Source organism: Micromys minutus (genome assembly GCF_963924665.1).
Source record: "Micromys minutus genome assembly, chromosome: 31".
NCBI classification, from domain to species: domain Eukaryota; kingdom Metazoa; phylum Chordata; class Mammalia; order Rodentia; family Muridae; genus Micromys; species Micromys minutus.
This window is the reverse complement of record NC_137966.1, coordinates 24089681-24113978: the sequence shown is the minus strand read 5'-3', so window position 1 is coordinate 24113978 and position 24298 is coordinate 24089681. Positions and strand designations below refer to the sequence as shown.

Below are 24298 nucleotides of genomic sequence, written 5' to 3'. Positions count from 1 at the left end.
ACCCCTCAGCCAACCTGGTCGGGGCATCGGCCCCACCCCCATCTGCTGCTGACGTGTGTGTGTGTGTGTGTGTGTGTGTGTGTGTGTGTGTGTGTGTATGTGTGTATCCAGAGTCACAAGGAAAGTCATAACGTCTCTTACTTGCTGGCTACACATAGAAGGTAACTTAGAACCCACAAGGTTCTAACAGAAAGTTCCTTGCATCCTTTAGCAGACACACCCCATGCACCACAATCTGGACATAGTCTGGAAGCCTATAGTGATCAGGTTCACAGAAAGCAAACACTCACTAACTTCATGTCTGCTTGCACAGCCCACACGTGTACAGGATAAGCACAGATGTGCTGCTGGCAAACTCGCCACTCAGAGAGTACTTACGGACTGTCATGGACTCTGGCACTGAGGCAGAAGGTAACAAGCTGCTCAGAGGACTTCCTCTGCCTGGAGAACCAGCTTCTCTACTGGGGGAAAACAGACAGAAGGAAGTTACACTCAGCCCAAAACACAACGCACGCAGGCAAAGTGTTTCCCCAGGAATCTACTGGAAAAACAATGCAGCTACCCCAACATATGTCTGAAATTTACTGGTAACTCCAAACCCAATTCAAATGCCCTTTGTAAGCCACTCACTCAGGAGGGAAAAGCTAGTTGCTCAATAGGCATGATTGCAGCTGGGGTTAGACAAGTCACCACTGCCTTGGTGTCCAACCCGTGGAGCTGTGGACACACATTCTGTCAGTGGCGTATTTTCACATTCTTGTGGTTTGTATTATCACTCTTCCTAGTTAAAATAGTCCCTGGGTGAACTTCCTAGTACAAGTGCCCTGCATGCTATACAAGTGTGCAATGCCACTATCCAGTGGCAACTAGTCAACGGTGTCTGTTTCTAATAGTCCCTCATAGATCCCAGGCTGGAACCTGCTATGTGGCCAAAGATGATTTTGAACTTCTGATCCATACCCAGTTTTATATGGTGCTGGGAATCAAACCCAGAGCTCTACGCATGCTAGGCAGGCAAGCACTCTCCTACAGCTGAGCGACATCTCTTGTAGACTGTAAACAAGATGCATTTAAATGAGGACATAGAACCAGGCTGTGTACTAACCAATGGATATAAAAATGCCATGACAACTGGCTCCAGCATCCCCTGTAAGCAGGGCTAGTGCTCAGAGAGGCTTAGAGAGCATACTGACTGCAGGTGACCGGATCGGGTGGTACCTACAATCAGTTTCTAATTGTTTACAATTGTGAGCAATAGCACAGGCTTGTGCATAAGGGCAGGAAGACCCCACCCACACCCCAAGGACAGGACTCAACATTCCTTGATCACTATAGACTTTGGAAAAGGCTCCAAAATATAATAAGAAAGGAGTCAGGGTCCTGGAAGGGTGTGGTGAGGGTCCTGGAAGGGTGCAGTGACACCATCCTTTATGAGACTGAGCTCAGTGGTATCAGGCCCTTCATAGTGTGTCATTTTCCTGTCTGTTCTGGGTGACACAAAACCAAGCAAGGGGTGGGGCATACCTTGAAGTTAAGTTGAGCACACAGATGGGTAACTTTAAGACACAAAATTAAACTTGTGAAGGGAGGGGAAAAAATAAGAGCAACAGGTGATGTTGGGAGACCAGGCCAATGTCCCTGTGAGCAACAGTGACACCAGCGACTTAGTGTCTCTTCTTTTTTCTCTTCTTTTTAATGTGATAGAGAAAAGCCTGCTGTACTTACAAGCTGCAGGTAGTACACTAATTACTTAACAGCTAGTACCTCTTTCCCCTTGGCCTAGCCATCATTTAACACTGGGGCTGATATTCATTATCAACTACTAACAAACTTTAACTAGGAAGGCTGGGGCAGAGGTACTCAGTATGGCCGCACATCTGTGGCAAGGGCAGGGGTGGGCAAATGAGGTTGGATGTCTGTTGCCACTCCTTTCCATGCTGAGAATGGAACCCTGGGCTTTACGCACATTGTACGTGCACTCCACCACTGAGGGGCCACCCAGCTCGGACGCTGGGTCACACAGCAGTTTGTCTGGGTGAATGGTCACCCATGGCCCCAACAGCTGCCCATCTGGGCACAAACATGAGGTCAGGCCTCAGTCTTCAATGCCAACAGGTACCACCTATCTTCAAATGAGAATAAAAGGCAGAGACATAAACAGCACATCCCAGTCTAGATGGACTGGTGTCCTAATACTGACCTGTACAGAAGGCCAGGCTCTGGGAGTATATGGTCCTCTGCTCCTGTTCCATTCTCCAGACTTCCCACAGGGGCATCTGCAGAAATCACGCAGAGAGGGTGAGGCTTTACTTTCAACTCCATTTCTCCTTACCATGTACTCAGCTGGCCTATTAGCTACATTAAAACTCTTCCACCCACACACTGGCTTCATCTGATACCCATTTCTTTCAAGCACACATCATTAATATTCATCACTAGTTGCTACATGTGCTTTAAAAACAAAACAAAACAAAAACTTTGACGCAACGGAAGTTATTCACAAAGTCCATAATCTAGGGCCCACAGCAGAATCGGGGTTTTGTTAGGTGAATTGTTCCTGCTTGTAGTGGACACTAGAGGGCAGCAGCGTCTCATCATTGACAAAGTCAGACACTTTCTACTAAGTCAAAAGCCACTAAGCATTTGGGAAAGGAAGTGAGGCCATGAATCTCTAGAATAAGCAAAGAATGTTACTGGTTGTTGCATATGCATTAGCTGCTGCTCAGGCCTCCTCCCAGGAAAAAATGTGCAGATCCTACACCTGGAACTGGATGTCCAGGAAGATTGTATCAGGCAGGAGAACCCTTGCTCATTCATGAAACTCTTGAGTCAGGCAAAGGGGCCACAGAGGCAGACCAATCCTCTGGCCTCTGCTTCTCCCTCTGCTTGTCCTAAAGGGACCTGAGCCTGGAGAAGACAGATCCTTTCTCACTTTGGCAGCACATCCCAGTCAACCCCCACTGGCTCTAGGAACCCAAGGGCAGGGCAAGCCTGGTTCCATCCCAGGACTGAGGCATCAGATGGAAAATCAAATGACTACCTGTCCCCTCCTTGCTACCTGTGAGGCTAAAGGGAGCAGATGCTGCTGCCTACAGTGCTGAGCCTTGCTCCTCAGAGGTAGTTCAGCCACGCAGCCTCTCTGTGCCTTGCTTCCTGGTGTTCTGTTGTGTGTGTGTTTGTGTGTGTGTGTGTGTGTGTGTGTGTGTGTGTGTGTGTGTGTGTGTGTGTGTGGCTCTGCTGTTTGGAGACAGGATCTCCCTATGTAGACCAGGCTGGCCTCTAACTCAAGCTTTTCTTGCCTCAGCCTTCTCACTGCTGGAATTACAAACATATGCCTATCATACTTGTCTGGCCTATCTTACAACATTTTAACAATTATTTGACAAAATTAAATTTTATATTGTTGTAGTTTTGAGACAAGATTTCACTCTGTAGCTTGGACTGGCCTCAAATTTGTAACAATCTTGCCTCCACCTCCTGAGGCCTGGGATTACATATGTGAACCACAATGGCTCTTTGGCCCCGAGCCTTTGGGTGATCCTACAGAGTCTAGTGTATATTCTTGCCTCTCAAGATGACAGCTCTCAAACTCCCTCGTTTGGCTGAAACCTTAGCCCTAAATCCTGGCACATCAGGAAATTCTACTGATACCTCCCTGGGCCCAGAAGCCCCCTGCACTTTCAAAACCCCTGAGCCTTATAATCCTACTTCCTTCTGGATTCTTAGCTCAGGGACACCTGCCCTCCCACCACAGAACCAGAAGATCTGCTAAGGTGACAGTTCCTGGCAATGGCCTATGTTTACTCCCTCGTTCATGGTATCACAGTAGGACTCTAAGAGGCACAGCCCGGTTCACTGGAGGAGTGTGCTTGAAGAGTCAGATCCTGGGAACCAGGTTCCTTCCTAGCTCTCTGTTTCCTGGCCACCATGAGGTAAGCAGCCCCTCCATCTTGCATTCCCAAACTTGATGTTCTGCCTCACCACAAGCCCAAGACAATGGAGCAACTGATCATGGAATGAAGTCTCTGAGCTTGTGAGCCAAAATAAACCTTTCCTCCCTAGAAGTTAATTGTCCCAAGGACTGTTTAACAGGAAGCTGACAAACACAATATCCCCAAATCTCCAGTCTCACTAGATTATCCCTCACTCTGCTCATGTGCTAATTTCTGGTTAGCAGCCTCAGTGTCGTCTAAGGACCTTTCAGCAGGAGGCCACCTCAGCTCAGTCATCCTAAATGCTGAAATTCAGCCACGACTGAGTCCAACACCACGCATAGCTGGAACAGAGGTCATTCCAGACGCAGCACTGACATGACCCCTCTCTGTGGCTGGCAGACATACACACAGCTGGCACTGTGGTGAACCAGATACACTGGCATCTTGTATTATATGTGTGCTGATGGGATAGCACACAGGTGCTGGGGAAATGCTCCACCTACCACTGGGCTACAACCCCAGTCTGTATTATCTTAACTTCACAGATGAAGACACAGACCCCAAGGGCTTAACTGACCTGCCAGGATCACAAAGTTAGTAAGTGAAGCATCTGTTTACCACTGGGCTGAGCCCTCCTCACGAACAGGAAGACTCACTGACTGACCATAAGTACATTTGCCCCTCTGACCTCCCAGCTTTCCTGCCTCAGCACCTCTGTCTGCCCTGTGTCCTCTGTTGTGGGTATCATTCTCCCGACACTATGCATCCTTGTCCTGTGTCCTCTGTTGTGGGTATCATTCTCCCGACACTATGCATCCTTGTCCTGTGTCCTCTGTTGTGGGTATCATTCTCCCGACACTATGCATCCTTGTCCTGTGTCCTCTGTTGTGGGTATCATTCTCCCGACACTATGCATCCTTGTCCTGTGTCCTCTGTTGTGGGTATCATTCTCCCGACACTATGCATCCTTGTCCTGTGTCCTATGTGGATGGGTATCATTCTCCCGACACTATGCATCCTTGTCCTGTGTCCTATGTGAATGGGTATCATTCTCCCGACACTATGCATCCTTGTCCTGTGTCCTATGTGGATGGGTAACATTCTCCCGACACTATGCATCCTTGTCCTGTGTCCTATGTGGATGGGTATCATTCTCCCGACACTATGCATCCTTGTCCTGTGTCCTCTGTTGTGGGTATCATTCTCCCGACACTATGCATCCTTGCCCTGTGTCCTCTGTTGTGGGTATCATTCTCCTGACACTATGCATCCTTGCCCCACAGTATCTCTCCATCTGCAGCCATTTGCTCATCCATTCCACAGGAGTTTACTTTCAGCCCCAATGGAGAACTGACCAGTATCAAACTCAGGGTAATACTGGAAGACAGGCATGGCCTTGCACTTGTGGAGCTCACAGACTAGAAAGGACAGGCACTGTCTAGTTATACACAAATCTGTCTCTGCACAATATCTCCATTAGAACAATGAAAACCACTTTTCAGGGTTGCACACTGAGGGACATGAAGCCTGACCTGTCCAAGAAGGGAACAATGGGAAAAAATGGCATTTGTTGACAAATAACAAAAAAATGTGTTATTTGTCAAGAAAGCTAGAGGACTGCCACAAGTTAAGGTTAGTCTGGTCTACATAATGAGTTCTAGGCCAACCAGGAATATATAGCAAAACCATGTCTCAAAAAAGAAAAAGAAAAAGAGACATCTAAGCTACAACCTGAGGGAAGACCCCAAGTACAGAAGGTGGGGGCAGAGCAAGTGAAAAGCAGAAATGCAGGTTGAGGAGCAGGGAAGGTGAGAATCCACTTGATGGAAAGAAAGTGACTCCTGAAAGTTGTCCTCTGGCAGTAGATTGATGTCTATATGCAGATGAGGACTGGCACTAGTTAAGTCAAGGCGATATAAGACTGGACGGTAGAGAGTGGGGCAGGGACAAAGATTTGGTAAGGTGGGAGAGAAGAAGAAGAAGAATCAAGATAGAGACAGAAGAGGAGGATGGTTCAGATCAAGGTGAGCTACATCAATTTTATCTTGTCTAAGTGGGCAATTTATATCTTTATTAATTGGCAGTGAATTTATTATTTGGATGTATTGTGAACTGAGAATTTAACATATAAATCTCTTTGATAAGTTATTTATTGTTGAGTCATGATTTTACCGGGCTGTGAAGGACAGTGTTCGAAAGCAATGGCTGAGAGGCAGTTGGAGCGTGTGGATTTGTCTCTGTTGCTCACGCCGAGTGAGAACATGCAGGACCCGAAGAACAAGATGTGTGTGTGCCAGGCATGGTAACTATCCACCTAGAGGACCTCATGGAGAGGGCAGCTTGCAGACCACATGGCAGAGTAGCAGCCAGTCTGCATGTACCATGTGGCCCTAGCACGGGATAAAAAGTTACCACATTTTTATTTTTACCATAACATCTAGCCTCCACACATGCACAGTGACACATCTTCACACACTCACACTCAAAATATATAAATAAGTAAATGTCATTTTAAGAGATTTAAATATGGGGCTAAAGAGATGGCTCAGTGAATAGTTAAGAGCCCTTGTTGTTTTTCCAGAGGACCTATGTTCAGTTCACAACACCCACATCTGTTGGCTCACAATTAATTGCCTATAACTCCAGCACCAAGGGATCTAATACCGTCTTCTGGCCACCATGGGCACCTACACTATGTGCCTTCAAGTGCACATAGCCACATATAGACACAAATATACACACAAAATTTTAAAGGATTTAAAAGGCTACCGATATGCCCCTTTAATCCTACTACTCAGGAAGCAAAGGCAGGTGGATCTCTGTGAGTTTGAAGTTAGGCTGATCTACATAGTGAGATCTAGGCCAGCTAAATCTACACAGTGAAACCCTGTGAGAAAAAAATCATTAAAGTAAAAAATAAAACTATGAATATGGAGGAAGGCCTCAGGTGGGATTTCCTTTCAGATCCCCCATGGCCTAGCACCAGGTACATAACAGAAAAGATAAATGCTGAAAAAAGAACACCATGAACTTCGAATATCATGTGACCCTATAGTTGGCTAGGTACTCCCTACAGCCCCCTGGCAGCTCCCACAGAATCGTGACTGTCAAGAGAAAAGCCTTCCCAGTGAGCTCCAAAGTCTACCGTATCAGATCACAGCAGTATGTGACAGTGACTCCTTGTACTGGTTCAAATGAGACATACCACCCTCAGCTACAGGCATTTGATTAACACGTGGTCCTCGTGGTCCTCGGTGGTAATGCTGTTTGGGGAGGTTATGAGGATATGCGGGTCACTGGAGGAAGGACATCACTGGGGGTGTGCTTTCAGAAAGCAAAGCCTTACAGCATTACCAGTCAGTTCTGTCTGTGCATTGTTTATTGTGGGTGATGGGAGCCCTCAGCTTCCTTCTCTGATTGTCATGCATGTCTACTGCCATGCCTCCCACTGTGATGCTCCCTTAACCCTCGGGAACTAGAAACCAAAATAAACTCATTCTTTTATAAATTGCTCTTGGTCGTTATGTTTATCTCAGCAACAGAGAGGAGCTGATATGCTCCTCAACTTCACAAGCAGCCACTGAAGCTAAAGTAAGGACAAAGAAGGTAAGAATGTTAGACTCAAGGGGATGAAGTTAGAAAACAACAGGCTGCAAGTGAACTGAGGAACGCTCTCAGATTAGCTGCACATCTCTGAAGCCATCACCAAATAGGCACACACAGAAAGAGAAGCACACACAGAAAGAGAGTTCACACACACACAGAGAGGAGCATAGGTGCTGGGAAGGGCCTTTACAGAGTTCAGATGTCCCTTCTCCTTAGGTACAAAATAATGGTCACTGTTTGTGGTTAACTTTGATGTGACCAAGGTTAGCAATAGATTGTTGGGAGCAGGAATGTGAGTCTCCTACGGTCTTGCCAACCAATTTACCCCAAGGCATTCTGCTTCTAGAGGAAATCTCTAAACTTCTTCTTAATTATGAATGTGCACAAGCCATCCTTGCCCTGAGCCCCAGATCTCCTAGCTCCTACCTGTTTCTACAGATAACTCAAAAACCCCCTCTGGTTCTTGGAACAAAAGCTCTTATGGAGAAGACAGGAAGCACCCACCTGCTGTACCGTAGGAGCCCACTCCGCTGACAGGGAAGAGGACGTCAGTGTCCGCATCGGCATCTCCATGAAGCACCTGCAGCGGGGCCCAGCCATGTACCTGGGGGAGGCAGACTTTCCCATCCAGTGTCCTGTGGAGAAAGAACACAGCTGCATGACTGCCTCCAGATACATCTCAGCATCTGGGCTCCTCAAGTCCCCAGGCCTGGGTGGGGCTGAAATCAGGACCAGGAAGCTCAGAAAGGACCCCCTCAAGTACTTGTTTACAAGAACTTGCTGAGCGCCTCCAGAAAGCAGGTACTGTGTTCTCCTCAAGGGCAAAGACAATAAACAGTTATCATGTGCTCCTGGAGCTTAGAGTCCGCAAGAGGACACAGACATCAATCATGTCACCCTGCAAGAAGGCTCAGCTCATGATTGTGGAGCAGAGCAGGAAGCTAAGGGGGAAGACCTTACAAAGGTGGTTTGTAGCCAACCATAATGGTGTACACTGTAGTGACAATTTTGGGATTTGGGTTTCATTACAAAACACAGAAATATGATAAAAATCTGGTTTTATTTTAACCCCAGGTGTGGGGCTATGACTATGATTTGCCTCATATTCTAGCTGAGGTATGATTTTGTCAGCTGCAGATAGTTTCTGCAACTGTGTGATGTTTGGAATTCTGAGAACGTTTCATAGGGTATATAAATGCTGGGGCCCTGAGAGGTGAGATCTTCCGCTGGTGGGTTGTTGTCGATTGGATGTTGGCTACTGTAGGTTGTTGCTGGTTGTTGTTGATTGTAGTTTGTTAGATTGTTGTGTGCAGAGAAGAACAATAAGAAATTAAACATCCTGATTGCTGAGATCAAATTTGTCCCAAGGAACTAAATACCCCTGATCAGCAGGAAGTTGTCTAACTGTAGATAATACTGCCTGCCCCTTTCAGACCCCTGACTTCATTCAGAGATCTCATTCCTTTCCTCTCTGTTGGAGATTGGTTTTAATGTTTTAATTTAATCTGGAATCTGTGTGTCCAAAAGTTAAAGGTCTTTGTCCCGGGCTGGAGAAGTAGCTCAGCAGTTAAGAGCACCGATTGCTCTTCCAGAGGTCCTGAGTTCAATTCCCAGAAACCACATGATGGCTCACAACCATCTGTAATGGGATCTGATGCCCTCTTCGGGTGTGTCTGAAGACAGCTACAGTATGCTCATATAAATAAAGTAAATAAATCTTTTTAAAAAATGATCTTTGTCCCAATTGGTTTTTGATCAATCATTTGATTGATCAAAATAAAGATGTCAGTGGCCAATGGATGAGCAAAGAGAGACGGGGCAGAACCCTTAGATTTGTGTAGGTTAGGACAAGGGAGTTAGGAGAAGAAACAGAAAATCACCATGAACTGGGGAAGAAGGGTGGGATGTAGAAGCTACAGGAGAAATGGCCAACCAGCCATGTGAGAATTTAGGTGAGTGGTTGTTGGCCATTCCCCCAATTGGGCCTGGGGTAACAGGGGAAGGTTAGGAGTGCCCAGTCTTTGATCTAGCCAAGGCATTTTAAATTAACTTGTATGTGTGTGGTATGTTCCACTCATGAATCCAGATAGCTCCTGGGTGGGTGTGACTCGCTGTAAGCCAAAGCAATGTAGCTAAAATTACCACCACACCTCTCTATCCTTTCTCTCTCTTAGCAGTGAGGGGAGCACAAACAGCCCCAGTACACCTGTACTCCAGCACTGGGAGGTGAGGCTGGGAAGCACTAATGCACTTTGTGTAGCTCAACCTGTCATCAACTTGGGGTCTTGCTTTGGCTTGATTCTGTTGGGAATGAAGGGTATAGATTTTTAGTTTTACCAAGAGTTTCTGGTTTTTTACTTCTTTACTTGAGACAGGGTCTAAGGTGTCCCAGGCTGGCAGACCTTCTTCTGATCCTCTTACAGTTTATACACTCAAACTGCACTGAGAGCATAAGGAAGCTCAGATCAATATCACACCTCCTACTACATCAAGTAAGAAAAGAGGGAGGGGAGAAAAGTCAAATTATGTAATTTAAACTTTTTAAAAAGCTTATGTGTGTGGGTCTTTTGCCTGTGTGTATGTCTGTGCACCATGTGCATACAGTACCCACAGAGGCTAGAAGGTGTCATGCCCTGGAACTGGAGTTACAGACCATTGCTGTTAGGTCCACAGTGGGTTCCCTAAAATGACAGTCTGGGATCAGTTCAGGCTGTACTCTGACCAGGTAAACAGAAGAGCTGCTAGTGGATAAAGAAATCCCTAAAAGCAGAGCACCTCAGAATCTGTGAAGCCAGTTTCTGTTTGTCAGGAACAGTCTCTACTGCCCTTCTCTGTCCCTGCAGGCAATGCAGAATCTAGTTCCCTATTAACACATGTCAAAATCCCCTCCTAATCCCAGGCTGCCCTGACCCACAAGGACCCCCTACCCTAACTTCCAGGCTCCCTCCCAACCGTTCTCTTTAAAAACTGGCGATGCATTCCAGTCTTTTGCTGTGCTCTATGCCCCCAGAGATAGCCACAGAACATGTCTCCACAGAAAGCTTTCTTTCTACCTATGGAGTAGTTTGGTTCAGTGGTTTTACTGTTTTCTCATAGCTGTGAGCCGCCAAGTGCTGGAAACTGAAATTGAGTCCTGTAGAAGAGAGGGCAGTGCTCTTAACCTATCTCTCCAGCCCCAAATTGTGTAATTTTATAATACATAAATACTCCACACTTTAGCAGAGTGTGGTGGTGCACACCTAAAATCCTGGCACTCAAGAGACTGCCTAGCCTGGGCAACATAACAAGGCCCTGTTTCATAACCACATGGTCCAGCGGTGCAGTGTTTATATGTACAAAACTCTAGATTTAATCTGCAGCACCAAAAAGAGAAAGATGCTGACCACAGGTATGGTGTCTCACACCTGTAATCCCCGTGCTTGTGAGGTAGAGGTAAGAGGGCTGTGCTAAGTTCAAAACCAACCTGGACTACATGGTGAGACCCTGTCACAGAACAGTATCACCCACTGCTCATATACAACAGCACCCAGACTGAGATCTTCCAAATCAAACTACAATGGAGTCCAGCCTCCTACCTGCATGAACCTCTACATGCATCCTCTCTTTACTTTAGGGCACAGGTCAAGACATTTTTCCTGCAAACATTTTCTCTGTAAACATTTTAAACTATGGGGCACACTCTTATAGGTGGTGTTACTTTACAAGCCTTTAAAATCCACCAACCAAATCTAGCTGGGCTAGCATTGGGTAGGTGTTATAAACATAGTAAAAATGCCTTTTAGACAAGTAAACACAAACTCAGTCAGGAATCCTCTCCACCAAGGCTGCACCTGATAACCCAGTGACATCAGTCGCTCAAGATAACCTAACACAGTCCTAGAGCCCTGTGACACCCACTGCACAATATATAAGCAGAGACCAGAGCAATGTTCTTTGCACATCTGGTGAGACACCGACATCACCTTGACCTACCCTGGGGCTGGAGAGTCTCCTTCAGGATCCTGACCCTGAAATCAGACACTTCTGTTATACACTGGACCTGGCCTTCAGCTAACATATGTGGTGGTACAGGTGAGCAAACTTGGGAAGACAGGCTCAGGTAGTTAGGAATTTAGAGTGTGAACCTTGCGTGATAACCCTTAGCATGACTGTTAGAAGACCGTTTACTGAGTCCACCCATCTCAGGAACAGGTTCCAACTTGCTGGCAGGGTCAAAACCAAGTACATGTTCCCAGGACCCAGAACCAACTCCTACCTGCTTCTCACATGTTTCGTGTTTGTATGTTAACCAGTGAAGGATGTGCAGAGGAACGTTGTTATCATCCCATTATCTAAACTAAAGCACACAAATAGTACACATTTTGCCCGTCTTGACTTAATTGACTATGTGCAGCTTCCTACTTGTTTGTTCCCTCATCATTCTAAATTCTGGAGCAGAGTCCAGAGGGGCCCTTTCTGCCAAAGCTCACTCAAGGACCCTGAAACCAGGTGACCTGGATACGGCCCGGTCACCTTCTTTAACTTCCTTGCTTAACCCCTTGTATCAAGATATGATTGGTCAATGCAACAGTCCACCATGCTCCCCCTTGCTTTCTGTTTCCTCCCTCTAGAAATGTTGTACAGCCCTCCTTCAGGGTTGAGATTCAGATTCCACACACTGGCCGCCCCCCTGTGCCACAGAAAATAAAGCTTTCGTTTTTAAACAGTCTCTGAAGTGAGTTTTCTTGGCTCCCACCCCAAACCCAACATAATAATGTATAACTTTTGCTACACTTAACTATGAATGTCTACCTTCTTGCTCAGGACAAGAAACCCAGGGAATGGTCGTAACAGAATCTTACAAGTAAACTGTTTCCTTCCATGACCAGCACAAGGACATTTAGACAGCGGGGTAGAGGTGAAAGAGGAACAGCTCCTGCCTTGGTCCTGCCACTGACCAAGTTTTAGGTAAACATGGCTGTGCCTCTAGGATATTAGAACCACGCTCTTCAGACACTGATGTAGCAGGTGGTAACCAAGGTACTCCCAACTGGCATGTCCAAAATTGAGTCTCAGTCCAGCTCAGCCTGGACTATAGGAGGTTTTCTGGAAGTTAGCCAGCATTCCTCAGGAATTTGTAAAGCCTGTTCTACCAGAAGAGGTCACTTCCTTACCTCAGCAAAGGGACCTATAGTTCTCCAATTAACCTGGCTGTTCTTTCTCCTTCTCCTGCTTCTCTCTCTCTCTGATTTCTCTGTTCTCCATCCCCTGCTCTTGTCCCCTCTCTCACAGATAGTTAGCCACGTCCCATCTGCCTCTTTCCCTCTCTGTTCTAAACTCTTCCCCACTGCCTCTTGACTGTTCTCTCCCTCATGTCTACATGATAAGCTTTCCATGGCATGGCCGTGTTTATACAGTGGCTCAAAGGCAGGGCACATTCTCACAGGGGGAAGCGGTATGGCCAGTCAGTGAGAGCTAAAGTTAGATTTTAAGTTTAAATTGCTGTGCTTAAGAGACCTACAAAACAAAAACTCAAGCCCCACTTGCCCAAGGTCAGACAAGGTCCTGGAATGCTGAGGGCTGTTGTTCATGTAAGACAAGCCATGACTTTGCACTGTTATAAACAAGGTTGGTTGCCTTAACCATACAAGATGTGCTTGCTCCTGTCCAGTAGTTACATATACACACATACAGATCCTGTAGGAGGAGTTACATAGGCAGGAAGTATGTCAGCCCACACAACTTGATGAAGGCAAGAAGTACACAGCCGTGTGGAGTTTGCCTTCCTAAGCACCAGACTGACATAACTCATGGCTGTTCTCTGGGAACCTCAGGTCTGAACCTGGCCAGTGTCCATTGTCCTGGCCAGTATTTAATAAAGCTTGCTTCGAACTTGGCCTTATTCTCGCCTGTGGGATCAACAAACCCTAGCTCCAAACGTCCCACTACCTCACTGGGCATGTGGACTTTTCTTCTTGTTTCAGAGAAAATTCTTGCCATTTCCTAGCAGCCTGTGTGAGTCAAAGTAAAGCCAGAGCCATGAAGGGTGAGGCCCTGGAGGGCCACTGGATTGACACCTGGATTGGCTTTAAAGGGCCAACACAAATTGCTGAGGAGATAAAGATGCTTGCTGTCAAGCTTGTTGACCCATGTTTGACCCCCAGGACCCATATGATGAAAGACAAGAACTGTCTTTACAAGTATCTTCACACACGTGTACACACATAGGTATACACACACAAATAATGTAAAAACGATTTAAGATTTGCTTAAAACAACATAAAATATCATTTATCATTAAAACAAAATACTTGTTTCAAAACCTAACCTAAACAATGTTAAGAATAAAGTCCAAGCGCAGCGCACCGGTGAGGTGGTTTCCTAGGTGGCCAGCATCCACTATAACATTCATGGTAAATATTGAGTAAAGGGAAGCTGGGCATCGCCACTAGATCACCCCCCAAAACAAGCAAATATCAGATCTACGGTGCGGGCCAGGCCTCCCCGTTTACTTGGTTACAGCGAAAGTTCCTACGTCTTCCCTATCAGTTTCACTGTACACGGCCATCTCCATTCTATCGGACAAGATGTCCACAGTGTGCACACTGGACACTCCTTTATTTCCAGCACTCAAAGGCAGGAGCAGGAAGATCTCTGGGAATTTAAGGCCAGCCTGGTCTAACAGCCTGTCCTATTTCAGGAAAGCCAGGGCAAAAGAAAACTGATTTCAATCCCTAAGACTTCAAAAACAGACAAAAATTGCCCAAGAGCCTCTCCTGATCCCACCCAAAAAATTAATTAATTGATCACACAAAACGGTGTTAGGATTCTATGCTCTGAGCTCCAGGACAAACTGCCCTCAGAGGGTTCATGCCTGGTGCACATTCAGGTCGGAACAGGTGCTCTGCTACTGTGAACAGGACTTTGGAGTCTTCCAGAGTTGAGACAATGTCCTCGGGGCAGATTCTCCACCCCGGTTCAGATACTTAGTTAACCATCTTCTGCCTGCCCCTGGGGTCTACTGGCAGTCCCTGCGCACAGACTGGGACCTGTGGAGTCAGCCTGGCCCTTGCACAAAATGGCTGGATAGGCCTCGGCTACAGCTCAGGGAACTCTTCCTGTAGACTCCTAGCAGGTATGAGGGGCTTAGTCACTAGGAGATGGACATGGCTCGTGCTTGTAACTCTGAGTGACCCCAACACCCTCCGAATTCACTTCTTTACTGGTGTTGGAGCACAAACAAGAGGACTGAAACACTCCCTTCCATAATAAAGCATCGCCTACGTTGAAGAAAAACAAAAAGCAAAGCCAATGTGTGTGATAGATACCGGATTAAGAGGGATCTGGCACCAAAGAAATGGCTAGATTTCCAACAAACAGAGAAAGCCCAAATTTGGGCCACCAGACCATCCTAAAAGTAAGTAAGCATCAGATTTTGCCAGAAGCAATGGCGAGCCTAGCTGAGCCCCCTCGGCTGGTCACATTCCCAACATGACAGCTATGTGAAGACTCTAGACCTCTCCTGTGACGATGAGCTTAACCCAAAAGCCAATATTACTCAATAAGCCACTCATCACTGCTCAGCTCCTCCTCAGGTTGCTCTGCAGACTCTTCAATCAAGATGGCCCTGCACACTGGTGAGAAGCTGTCCATGGTCCATGGAGGCCCAGGCTCCCAAGGTCACCCCACACTGCTTTGTGCCTTTTACACATCACAATGCCAGTGGCTACCCTCTCTTACAAGGTGGCTCCCCTCCAAGCTGCACAGCACTGGCCCCAGGCTGAGAAGAGAGATGCCCCCTCACACATCTCACCATCTACAGAGCCACAGCACAGTAGCCTTTCAAGGGCGCTCAGAACTAAAAGCAGTTTCAATCAATGACCATGCCAACTTGGTTGGAAAACTTTCTCAGATATTTGGTCAAACACTATGTTAGAAGTTGTTGTGGGGGTATTAAAAAGATTAACTTTTGCATCAGTAGAGGTTTAGTTAAAAGACTGTCCTGCTGGACTAGATGGGCCTCAGCCAAACAACAGAGGCTGTAATACAGAGATCTGCCAGCCAACTGCCTCTGTACTTGAACTCTGACTCCCGCGGCAGGTCTACCTGCAGAGTAGACTCTCCACACTCCACTATCCCATGTCTCAACTCCCCAAACTGGGAAAAAGAAAATTCAAAACAGAACAGGCATAGATACATAATAGAATCTCAACCCAGGCCAGCCTGGGCTACATGACACCCTGCCTCAAAACTAACAAACAAAACCAAGGAGACTGAGACGTGCAGGCAGAACTGGAGCAGCGAGGGGACGAACACACACCATTAGTGATTAAAATAAGAGGGCTCACACTGTGCTCCCAGGCTCAAGCCACCCACCGTCTGTGGACATCAGCATTGCTGCTGAGAAGTGACTCTAACAGTCGGAGGTAGAAAATAGCCGTATACACATGGCATTCCAGAGGCTGAGGCAGGGTGATGTATCTAAGGCCAGCCTGAGCTTCCAGAGACCCTTCTCCAAAACAACAACAAAAGCAAACAACCTAAATACTCAACAGTGACGGAACATTTAACAAGAGAGGGTTCTGCAGACACAGAACCAGTAAGAAGGATCCCATGAGGCCCTGCTTCACAACCATGACTGCATAAGCTCCAGTGTGTGAGCTAAAATCCAGAGGCCTTCACGCTGTGCTTCTGAGAAGTAAGAGACCTGTGTGAGTCCAAGTCTGTGGACAGGACAGCAGCACCCCAGTTCACATGAAGGAAGCTATTCCTGCCTCCCTCAGACTCCTCTGCTCCTGTCAGTCCTGGTTGACAGGAAACCCTGTCACTAGTAAATCCATCCCAACACTGACCTCAGCCCAAATACTCTCCCAGATTCCAGAAGCAAGAACTGAACCTGGGAATCCCATGGTTCAGCAAAGGCGACCACTATATAAAACAACTGAATTACGTAATAACATGGAAAATAGTAAGTTCTGGGTATCGGTGTATGTGGACCCACTCGCAGCACGGCCAGCCTCTTTGCCAAATCTCAACTCAGTGAGCCGTGCAGCAAGGGGACATCTCAGCTGAGCACAAGCACGTGTGTGAATGACGGCAACACCTTGTCAAATGTTCAATTCATCTATTTTATGTGTGTGGATGTTTTGCCCGCATGTGTGTCACATGCATGGTGCCTGACACCCACAGAGACCAGAAGAAAGAGAGCATCAGATCCCCAGGGAGTAGTCTTATAGATAGATGGCTATGGCTCAGACGTGGGTCCTCTGTAAAAACCAGCCTGATTACCTGCTGAGTACTCTCTCCAGCCCCCAAAACTTCTTAAACAGGTATAGTCTCCAAAGAAATGTTAAAAGTTAGTATTACACTAAGTGAACATCAGAAGCACAGCACTGAGGCACTGTGTATGCCAAGGACACCATGGCGTCTCAGTACCATAGAAGGACACTCTCACACCTGTTCACCCACCCTCACCAGGAAGAATCGGTACGTCAGCCAAGGTTAGCACCATGTACTCTAGAGCCATGACACCCAAAGGAAAGAAGGCCAAGGGAAAGAAGGTGGCCCCAGCCCCACCACCATCATCAAGAAGCAGGAAGCCAAGAAGGTGGTCAATCCTTTGTTTGAGAAAAGGCCCAAGAACTTCGGCATTGGGCAGAATATCCAGCCCAAAAGAGAACTAACACGCTTCATCAAATGGCCTCACTGCATCAGGCTGCAGAGGCAAAGAGCCAAACTCTATAAGTGACTCAAAGTACCTCCTGCCATTAACCAGTTCACCCAGGCCCTGGACAGGGGAACAGCTACTCAGCTGCTTAAGCTTGGCCACAAGTACAGGCCAGAGACAAAGCAAGAGAAGAAGCAAAGGCTACTGGCCCGTGCTGAGAAGAAAGCTGCAGACAAAGGGGACGTCCCAACTAAAAGACCAGCTGTCCTCTGAGCAGGAGTCAACACAGTCACCACCCTGGTGGAGAACAAGAAGGCTCAGCTGGTGGTGATTGCCCATGATGTAGACCCCACTGAGCTGGTGGTTCTCCTGCCTGCTCTGTGTGAAAAGATGGGGTGCCCTACTGCATTATCAAGGGAAAGGCCAGGCTGGGGCGCCTGGTCCACAGGAAGACATGCACCACTGTTGCCTTCACACAGGTTAACTCAGAAGACAAGGGTACTCTGGCTGAGCTGGTGGAAGCTATTAGGACCAATTATAATGACAGATATGACAAGATCCACCATCACTGGGGAGGCAACATTCTGGGTCCTAAGTCTGTGGCTCAAATTGCCAAGCTGGAAAAGGCAAAGGCTAAAGAACTTGCCACTAAACTAGGCTAAATGTACACTAAGTTTCTGTATGTAAATATAATTACGAAATTACCTTCCAAAAACAAAACAGTACTTAACTGGTTAGTGTGACCATAAGGGAGTACACAGAACCATGAAGAGCAGTCAGCAGTAGAAACAGTTTACTGTATGACATCACCCAGTAAACCAGTACAGGTGTGACATCACTCAGTGCACCAGTATAGGTGTGACATCACCCAGTGAACCAGTACAGGTGTGACATCACCCAGTGAACCAGTACAGGTGTGACATCACTCAGTGCACCAGTATAGGTGTGACATCACCCAGTGAACCAGTACAGGTGTGACATCACCCAGTGCACCAGTACAGGTGTGACATCACCCAGTGCACCAGTACAGGTGTGACATCACTCAGTGCACCAGTACAGGTGTGACATCACCCAGTGATCCAGTACAGGTGTGACATCACCCAGTGAACCAGTACAGATGTGACATCACTCAGTGCACCAGTACAGGTGTGACATCACCCAGTGAACCAGTACAGGTGTGACATCACTCAGTGCACCAGTACAGGTGTGACATCACCCAGTGAACCAATACAGGTGTGACATCACCCAGTGCACCAGTACAGGTGTGACATCACCCAGTGCACCAGTACAGGTGTGACATTACCCAGTGCATCAGTACAGGTGTGAATCACCCAGTGATCCAGTACATGTGTGATATCACCCAGTGCACCAGTACAGGTGTGACACCACTCAGTATGCCAGTATGTGTGCGACAGTATTCAGTGTACCAGTATGTGTGTGGCACTACTCAGTATGCCAGTACATGTGTGACATCACCGAGGGTGCCAGTACATGTGTGACACCATCCAGTGAGCCATGATGTGTATGACACCACTCAGTATGACAGTACACGTGTAACAGTACTCAGTGCACCAGTACGTGTGTGATACCACTCAGTGTGCTAGTATGTAAGTCAAAGGCCTCAGACATTGTGTGGTTTGGCTCTTTCCTCTGTGACCAGACAGAAGTGACACCCACTAACCTAAAGTAGCACCACACTGGCCAAAGGTCACTGATGTGAGGCTGTTCTCAGCATCCCTTGCTTTTCTTTTTGAGATAGTCTCATGTGAGCCACGGTGCCGATCTTGAACTTGGGCTCCTCCTGTCCGCCTCCCTGCCCCAGTATAGATCAATATGCACCAGCACAGCCAGCTTATGCAGTGCCGGAGTGGGGCACAAACGCAGAAGCCTGTGCGTGCCCGTCAAGCACTCTACGGATGGAGCCCCGTCGCCAGCCCTGCTGCAATTCTTAAGTCGTCTTTGTTGCACGGGCCAGCGGTCCCCGACCTGTGTGTCTCACCACCCTCTGGGGGTTGAATGACACTTCACAGAGGTCATTGAAGGCCATCAGAAAACATATATATTTACATTATGGTTCATATCAGTAGCAAGATCATATTTATAAAGTCACAATGGAAATAAGTTTATGGCTGGGGGTCACCACAGCATGAGGAGCTCCATTAAAGGGTCACAGTGTCAGGAAGGTTGAGAACTATTGTCTTAGGCTCAGCATTTAATTAATGATACCTCTCCAGGCCAAGGCCGCTTTCCTCAAGAGCTTGTGACAAGTCAGAGACACAGGAACACCCAGCTTGTGAAAGCCAAAGCCTTATATTCAAGCAAAATTTTCAAAGTATGCATTCTGATGCTAATTTTTTATTAAATCCATTTAAATAGACTCAATTTCCTTAATTCTCATCAGGGCAAGGTTAAAAAGATCTAAAGAATGAAAAATGCCTCCAAAGAAACACAACAATTGCACTATTTTTATGTATATGATGTGTGTGCATGTTCACATGTCCACATTCACATGTGCACACATGCCTTGGAGGTCAGAGTTCAGGCTCATGTGTCCTTCCTATCCTTACACCATGTCTGCTCTATCTGACTTCAAGTGGCCCCACCTCCCATCTCCCCCGGGGTGCCAGGATGGCAGGTGCCTGTTCTGCTGCACGCAGCTGGGTCACCATGCTTGCACGGTAAGGGCTTTACCAACTGAGCCACCTCACTAGCCCCAAAACTCACTCATCCCTCTCACTTCTATAGAAAACAGCTCCCTCTTCAAGAGCTCGAGCAGAACTCACCTGTCTGGTGACTCCGCATGGCCCTCGTGGCCCCGTCCTAACGGGTTCCTGTACACATCCACCTCGCTCTCATCCACATCGTCATCAATGCTCTTCACATCAAGCTTCTGGTAGCCTGGCTCCCCATTCAAAGATGCAGAATCAATTTTCCATGAGTTGCTGCTCTGGCTACCATTGGAATTTGGCCCAAAGGGGCCTTCAAAGGCTGCCATGATGTTGACAGAGGATCGGTCCGAGTTCTCCTCCGAACTTTCTGCAGTCCCAGGCATCTTTTTTAAAATGTCCCCAGTGCCCTGCTCCTCCTCATCATCATCAAAAGAGACAATGTTGGTCACCTTCTTCCTCCTTCTCCGTTCCCTTTTACATCGGGCATCTGGCAAAAGAATAGCTGTGGTAACAGACAGAAGGAAGGCAAGCCTCACTCCCACAGGGCAGCAGAGCCACTGCCACACCGAGAATAAATCAAAACTAAGTCAGAGTCTGTGGGGGTTTTAGGGTTTTTCCAAACAGAGTTTTCCCCATACAATACACTCTGGCTATAACGTCCCGAGCTCCTTCCAGATCCTCCCCACCCACTCAAATCCACACCCTTTCTCTCTCAGAATGCAAACTGTACCTAATAATAAAAGAAAATAAAACAGATAAAATAAAACAAATAGGAAAAGAAGAGCCAAAGAATAAGAACAAGAAACACATACAGAAGCAGAGACATACATATTTGTGCATATACAGAAAACCCATAAGGGCGGGGGAAAAAAACATAATATATAAGCAAATAACATTATAGGATTTAAAATTAAAAAAAAAAAAAAACTCCAAAAAATACCACTGAGTATTTTTTAGTCTAGTTGTTTTTTTTTAAACTATTTTAAAGGGGGGAAGGTGCTCACCCATATATATACCAACAGAAGTTAAAAGGGGTCATCAGATCCCTTGGAGTTGGAGTTAGGCAGTTAGGAGACGTGGGTGCTAAGAACCAAACTCAGGTCCTCTAAAAAAGCAGCAAACACTGGGGATGTCAGAAGCACTAGAGACTGAACCTACTACTGCTATTTTGCTAAAGCTCAATTTGTCAAATACTCCTCAAATATTTATGTTTATATCCATAGGTTAGTGATGTTTAGAGATGTTTAGAGAACTGTTTTTATGCTGAACAGCACTTAAGGTAATCGATCACAGTGCTGAGAATAAGTAGTTTTGAGTGCTTGGCCCTAAACAAGACACCTGTACCAACCTCAACTGCACCCCAACACCCCCAGGGCTCAGGGGACACCACAGACCACAGAAATAAAAGATGTAAGAGCCAGAAGCCAGGCAGGGCTGTTATACAGTGATGTCTGCCCGACCTGACATGGCTGTCCTGTCAGTGTTTACCTGCTTAAAACCAAGCCAGTCAACCTTCCAGCTCTGTGGAGGAGCAGACTGGAGGTAGCTGATGGCTGTTGGGAAAGAGTGTGAATCTTCTTCAGGGGTGTGTGGCTGCTAAGGTGCCCGTGCTGGGGGTGACTCAGTAGGTAACTTGAGTTTGGACCCAGCCCTGGGGAAAGCTAGGCCTGATGGTGTACACCTGTAACCCCAGCCCTGGAAGGGCAGACACAGGCAGATTCCTGGAGTTCAATGGCCAGTCTAGACAACCAGCAAGCTCCGGGTTCAGAAAGAGAGTCTGTCTCAAAACAAAACAAAGTGTACAGCCAAAAAGGAAGATGCCCCACACTGACTTCTGGTCTTTGTACCCACATACATGCACACACACACACACACACACACACACACACTGTATAAATAAACACACATACACAAAGATAACAGACAGAAACATGAGAGAAAAAATAGAATTCCAAAAGTAGGGCTGCTGGATCAGGTTTTGATCCTACTGCTCAGGAGCTAGAAAGATCCAAGTTCAAGACCAGCCTGAGCTTTGGAGTCAGTTCAAAGCCACCTTAACGATATGATAAGACCTTGTCTCAAAAATAAAAAGTAAAAAGAACTTAGGATAAACACTTTTTAAAATTGTTTTCAAAGGGATGACCATGATTACTGCCTTAATGGATTTGGAATGACAGGGATTGGTATTAAACCCCCAAGTTATGGTTTCTCCTACTAACTCTTCAACTCGCTAACTACTCCAAATGCTCTCAGGGTGTCACCAACTTTTGGTAAAAATTATCTTAACTAAACCACTTTCCCCTTCTGCTCAGAGATACCCTGTTCTCTTAGGCCACTACCTAAAGAGCATCTTCCCAATAGAGGCAAGCCCAAGGCATTCTCTCTGAAGCATCCTGTGCTTGCATCCAGTATACCACAAGAACAATAGTTGCTTATGCCTTTTTGTTTTAAAATATCACCCCTGCCCAACCCCAAGAAAACTAACAAGATGCTAGCAGAGCCTCAGCTCACTTGATCATAAAAACTCAGGAAAGGAAAGGAAGAAAACAAGTGGCAGGAGACCCACCTGGCGTCCTAGGGCAGGCTGCTTCTCTACCCTTCCTGTCCTGCTCACAGTGAAAGGTAATATGAAAACAAACACCCACATACTTTGCCCCCTGAGGAGTGACATCAAGGGTTCCTCTCAACTCCACTCTCATTTCCTTTTCAGTGGCCCTACTGTGCCACCTCCAGGGCACCTTCTGGCTTACCAACATGGACGTTCTTGGATATGACAGGCAGAGGGTCAGTCTCCTGCTCTGGCTTGATGAGAATGGAGACAGCAGAGGATGCTGTGATCTCCCTGAGAAGGCTGCTCATGCCCTGTGTGGACTCCTTCAGCAAAGATGTCACATTCTGCGTTGACTCCTTTAAGAGGTCAGAGACAGTGGGAGCAAATTTGCTCTGCCCATTCAAATCCTTGTTGTCAATGTTAATTGCAAAGAGTATGGAGTTCAGACCTGTCAAAAAAAAGTGGGAGAGAATTCTGCAGTACTTGCTGTCATATGGTCACACAACCAGCAAAAAGAGAGTGTACAAAGGACACAAGAGGACAAGTACCCATCTTCAGCATCTGTAAAACTATCCAAAGCTGCACTGGTAGATAGAATTTCATTTGAGCAGAGTGAGGAAGACTCCCAACAAGAGTCACGTAGGAGAAGCTGATGGTGGGAGTTCTGGAGACGGGCTTGTCTGGGCTGAGGCACAAAAAGCCACTTAGCAGCTCTGAGACAAGCTACTGCTTGTCATCTCTCTGAGTTCTAGTGTCTGTGCAATTTCGACACCAGTAACTCACTCTTAGGACTGTGAGTACTGAAGAGTTTACCTACCAATACCTCATCAAGAGCTCAATGTGCACAAACAAGCCATTATAGTTACTGTAGACAAGACTGACACTGGCAACCACAGCCTATGCCTGACTCTCTCTTCCCTGGATGAGCCTGACATGGCCCTCAATGCGGGGCTCATTGTCAGGTTTCAGAAGACAAGGAGTGTCATGTGATTTCTCAAGCCACAGTCACAGCAATCCAGAGCCTTGCTTCAAACTGATAAGCTGCACCCAAGGCCTTTTATCTTCTGTGGCTCTCTTAAAGCCCTAAAAAGGTGCCTGCAAAGCTAACAGTGCTCTCACCTCACAGAGGAGGAGAGGAAAGGTAACAGAGCTAACAGAAATCAGCTGACATGCAGCAAAGCCAAGGTCAAGGCAGTCAGCCAATCCCGGTTCTCTATCATTCACCTGCCAACCCACGAGCCAAACTCTTCAACCATGTGCAGCATCTGCACGCTGTCAAAATCTAGATAATCTGGACCAACTTAAAAAGCAACAAAACTGTCAAGAGGACACGGAGCATCACAGCATCCCCTCAGGCAACAAATCTTCTCGAAAAGGTCTCTGCTCACCAAGCTCCCTGGCCTCAACCAGGCTTACCAGCTGCCATGGTAGGGAGCATGCTGGACCTTTCTTCATCCCTCACAAAGGACCAATCTTCATAGAATGTGCTGCAAAAACAAAGAGAAAAGGGCCAACTCTTAGAGGAAGGTAGTTCTCCGAATCCATTACAGGCCAATGATGTCATTACATAGCTCCCTAACAAACACCAGGCCTAGTCTGTCACCCAGAAGGAATTTGGTCCCCCTCCACTTTGAAGTGTCTCACTAGAAACAACGGTCTGAATGCACAGACCCTGACTTCCTTCTTGGTCCCCTGAGACCCTGAGCTTTAGAGGACTGAAATAGACATGTACAGATGTATTTATAGAGAAGCAAAGTTTCAGAGGACAGAGGGATGGATTCCACTCAACAAGGTACATACAGGAAGTCCAGGCTCGCTTGACTGGCTAATGCAAGAAAAGATCATTTCAGAGGCAATTACAGAACTTCAGGGCCCCATCAACAGGACATCC

The 24298-nt window shown here is 46.8% G+C and overlaps 1 protein-coding gene across 1 annotated transcript in view; it reads right to left on the bottom strand.

Moving 5' to 3' along the window:
- SNX29 (sorting nexin 29) overlaps positions 1-24298 on the bottom strand; it is a 373799-nt gene that overhangs the window by 292669 nt on the left and 56832 nt on the right. Inside the window, exons 6-11 of the mRNA XM_080942329.1 lie at positions 23824-23894; positions 22607-22855; positions 19971-20343; positions 8046-8176; positions 2201-2276; positions 379-461 (exon numbers count right to left, since the gene is read on the bottom strand). Coding sequence (XP_080798455.1) covers positions 379-461; positions 2201-2276; positions 8046-8176; positions 19971-20343; positions 22607-22855; positions 23824-23894 — 983 coding nt within the window. The remainder of the gene's footprint in view (positions 1-378; positions 462-2200; positions 2277-8045; positions 8177-19970; positions 20344-22606; positions 22856-23823; positions 23895-24298) is intronic.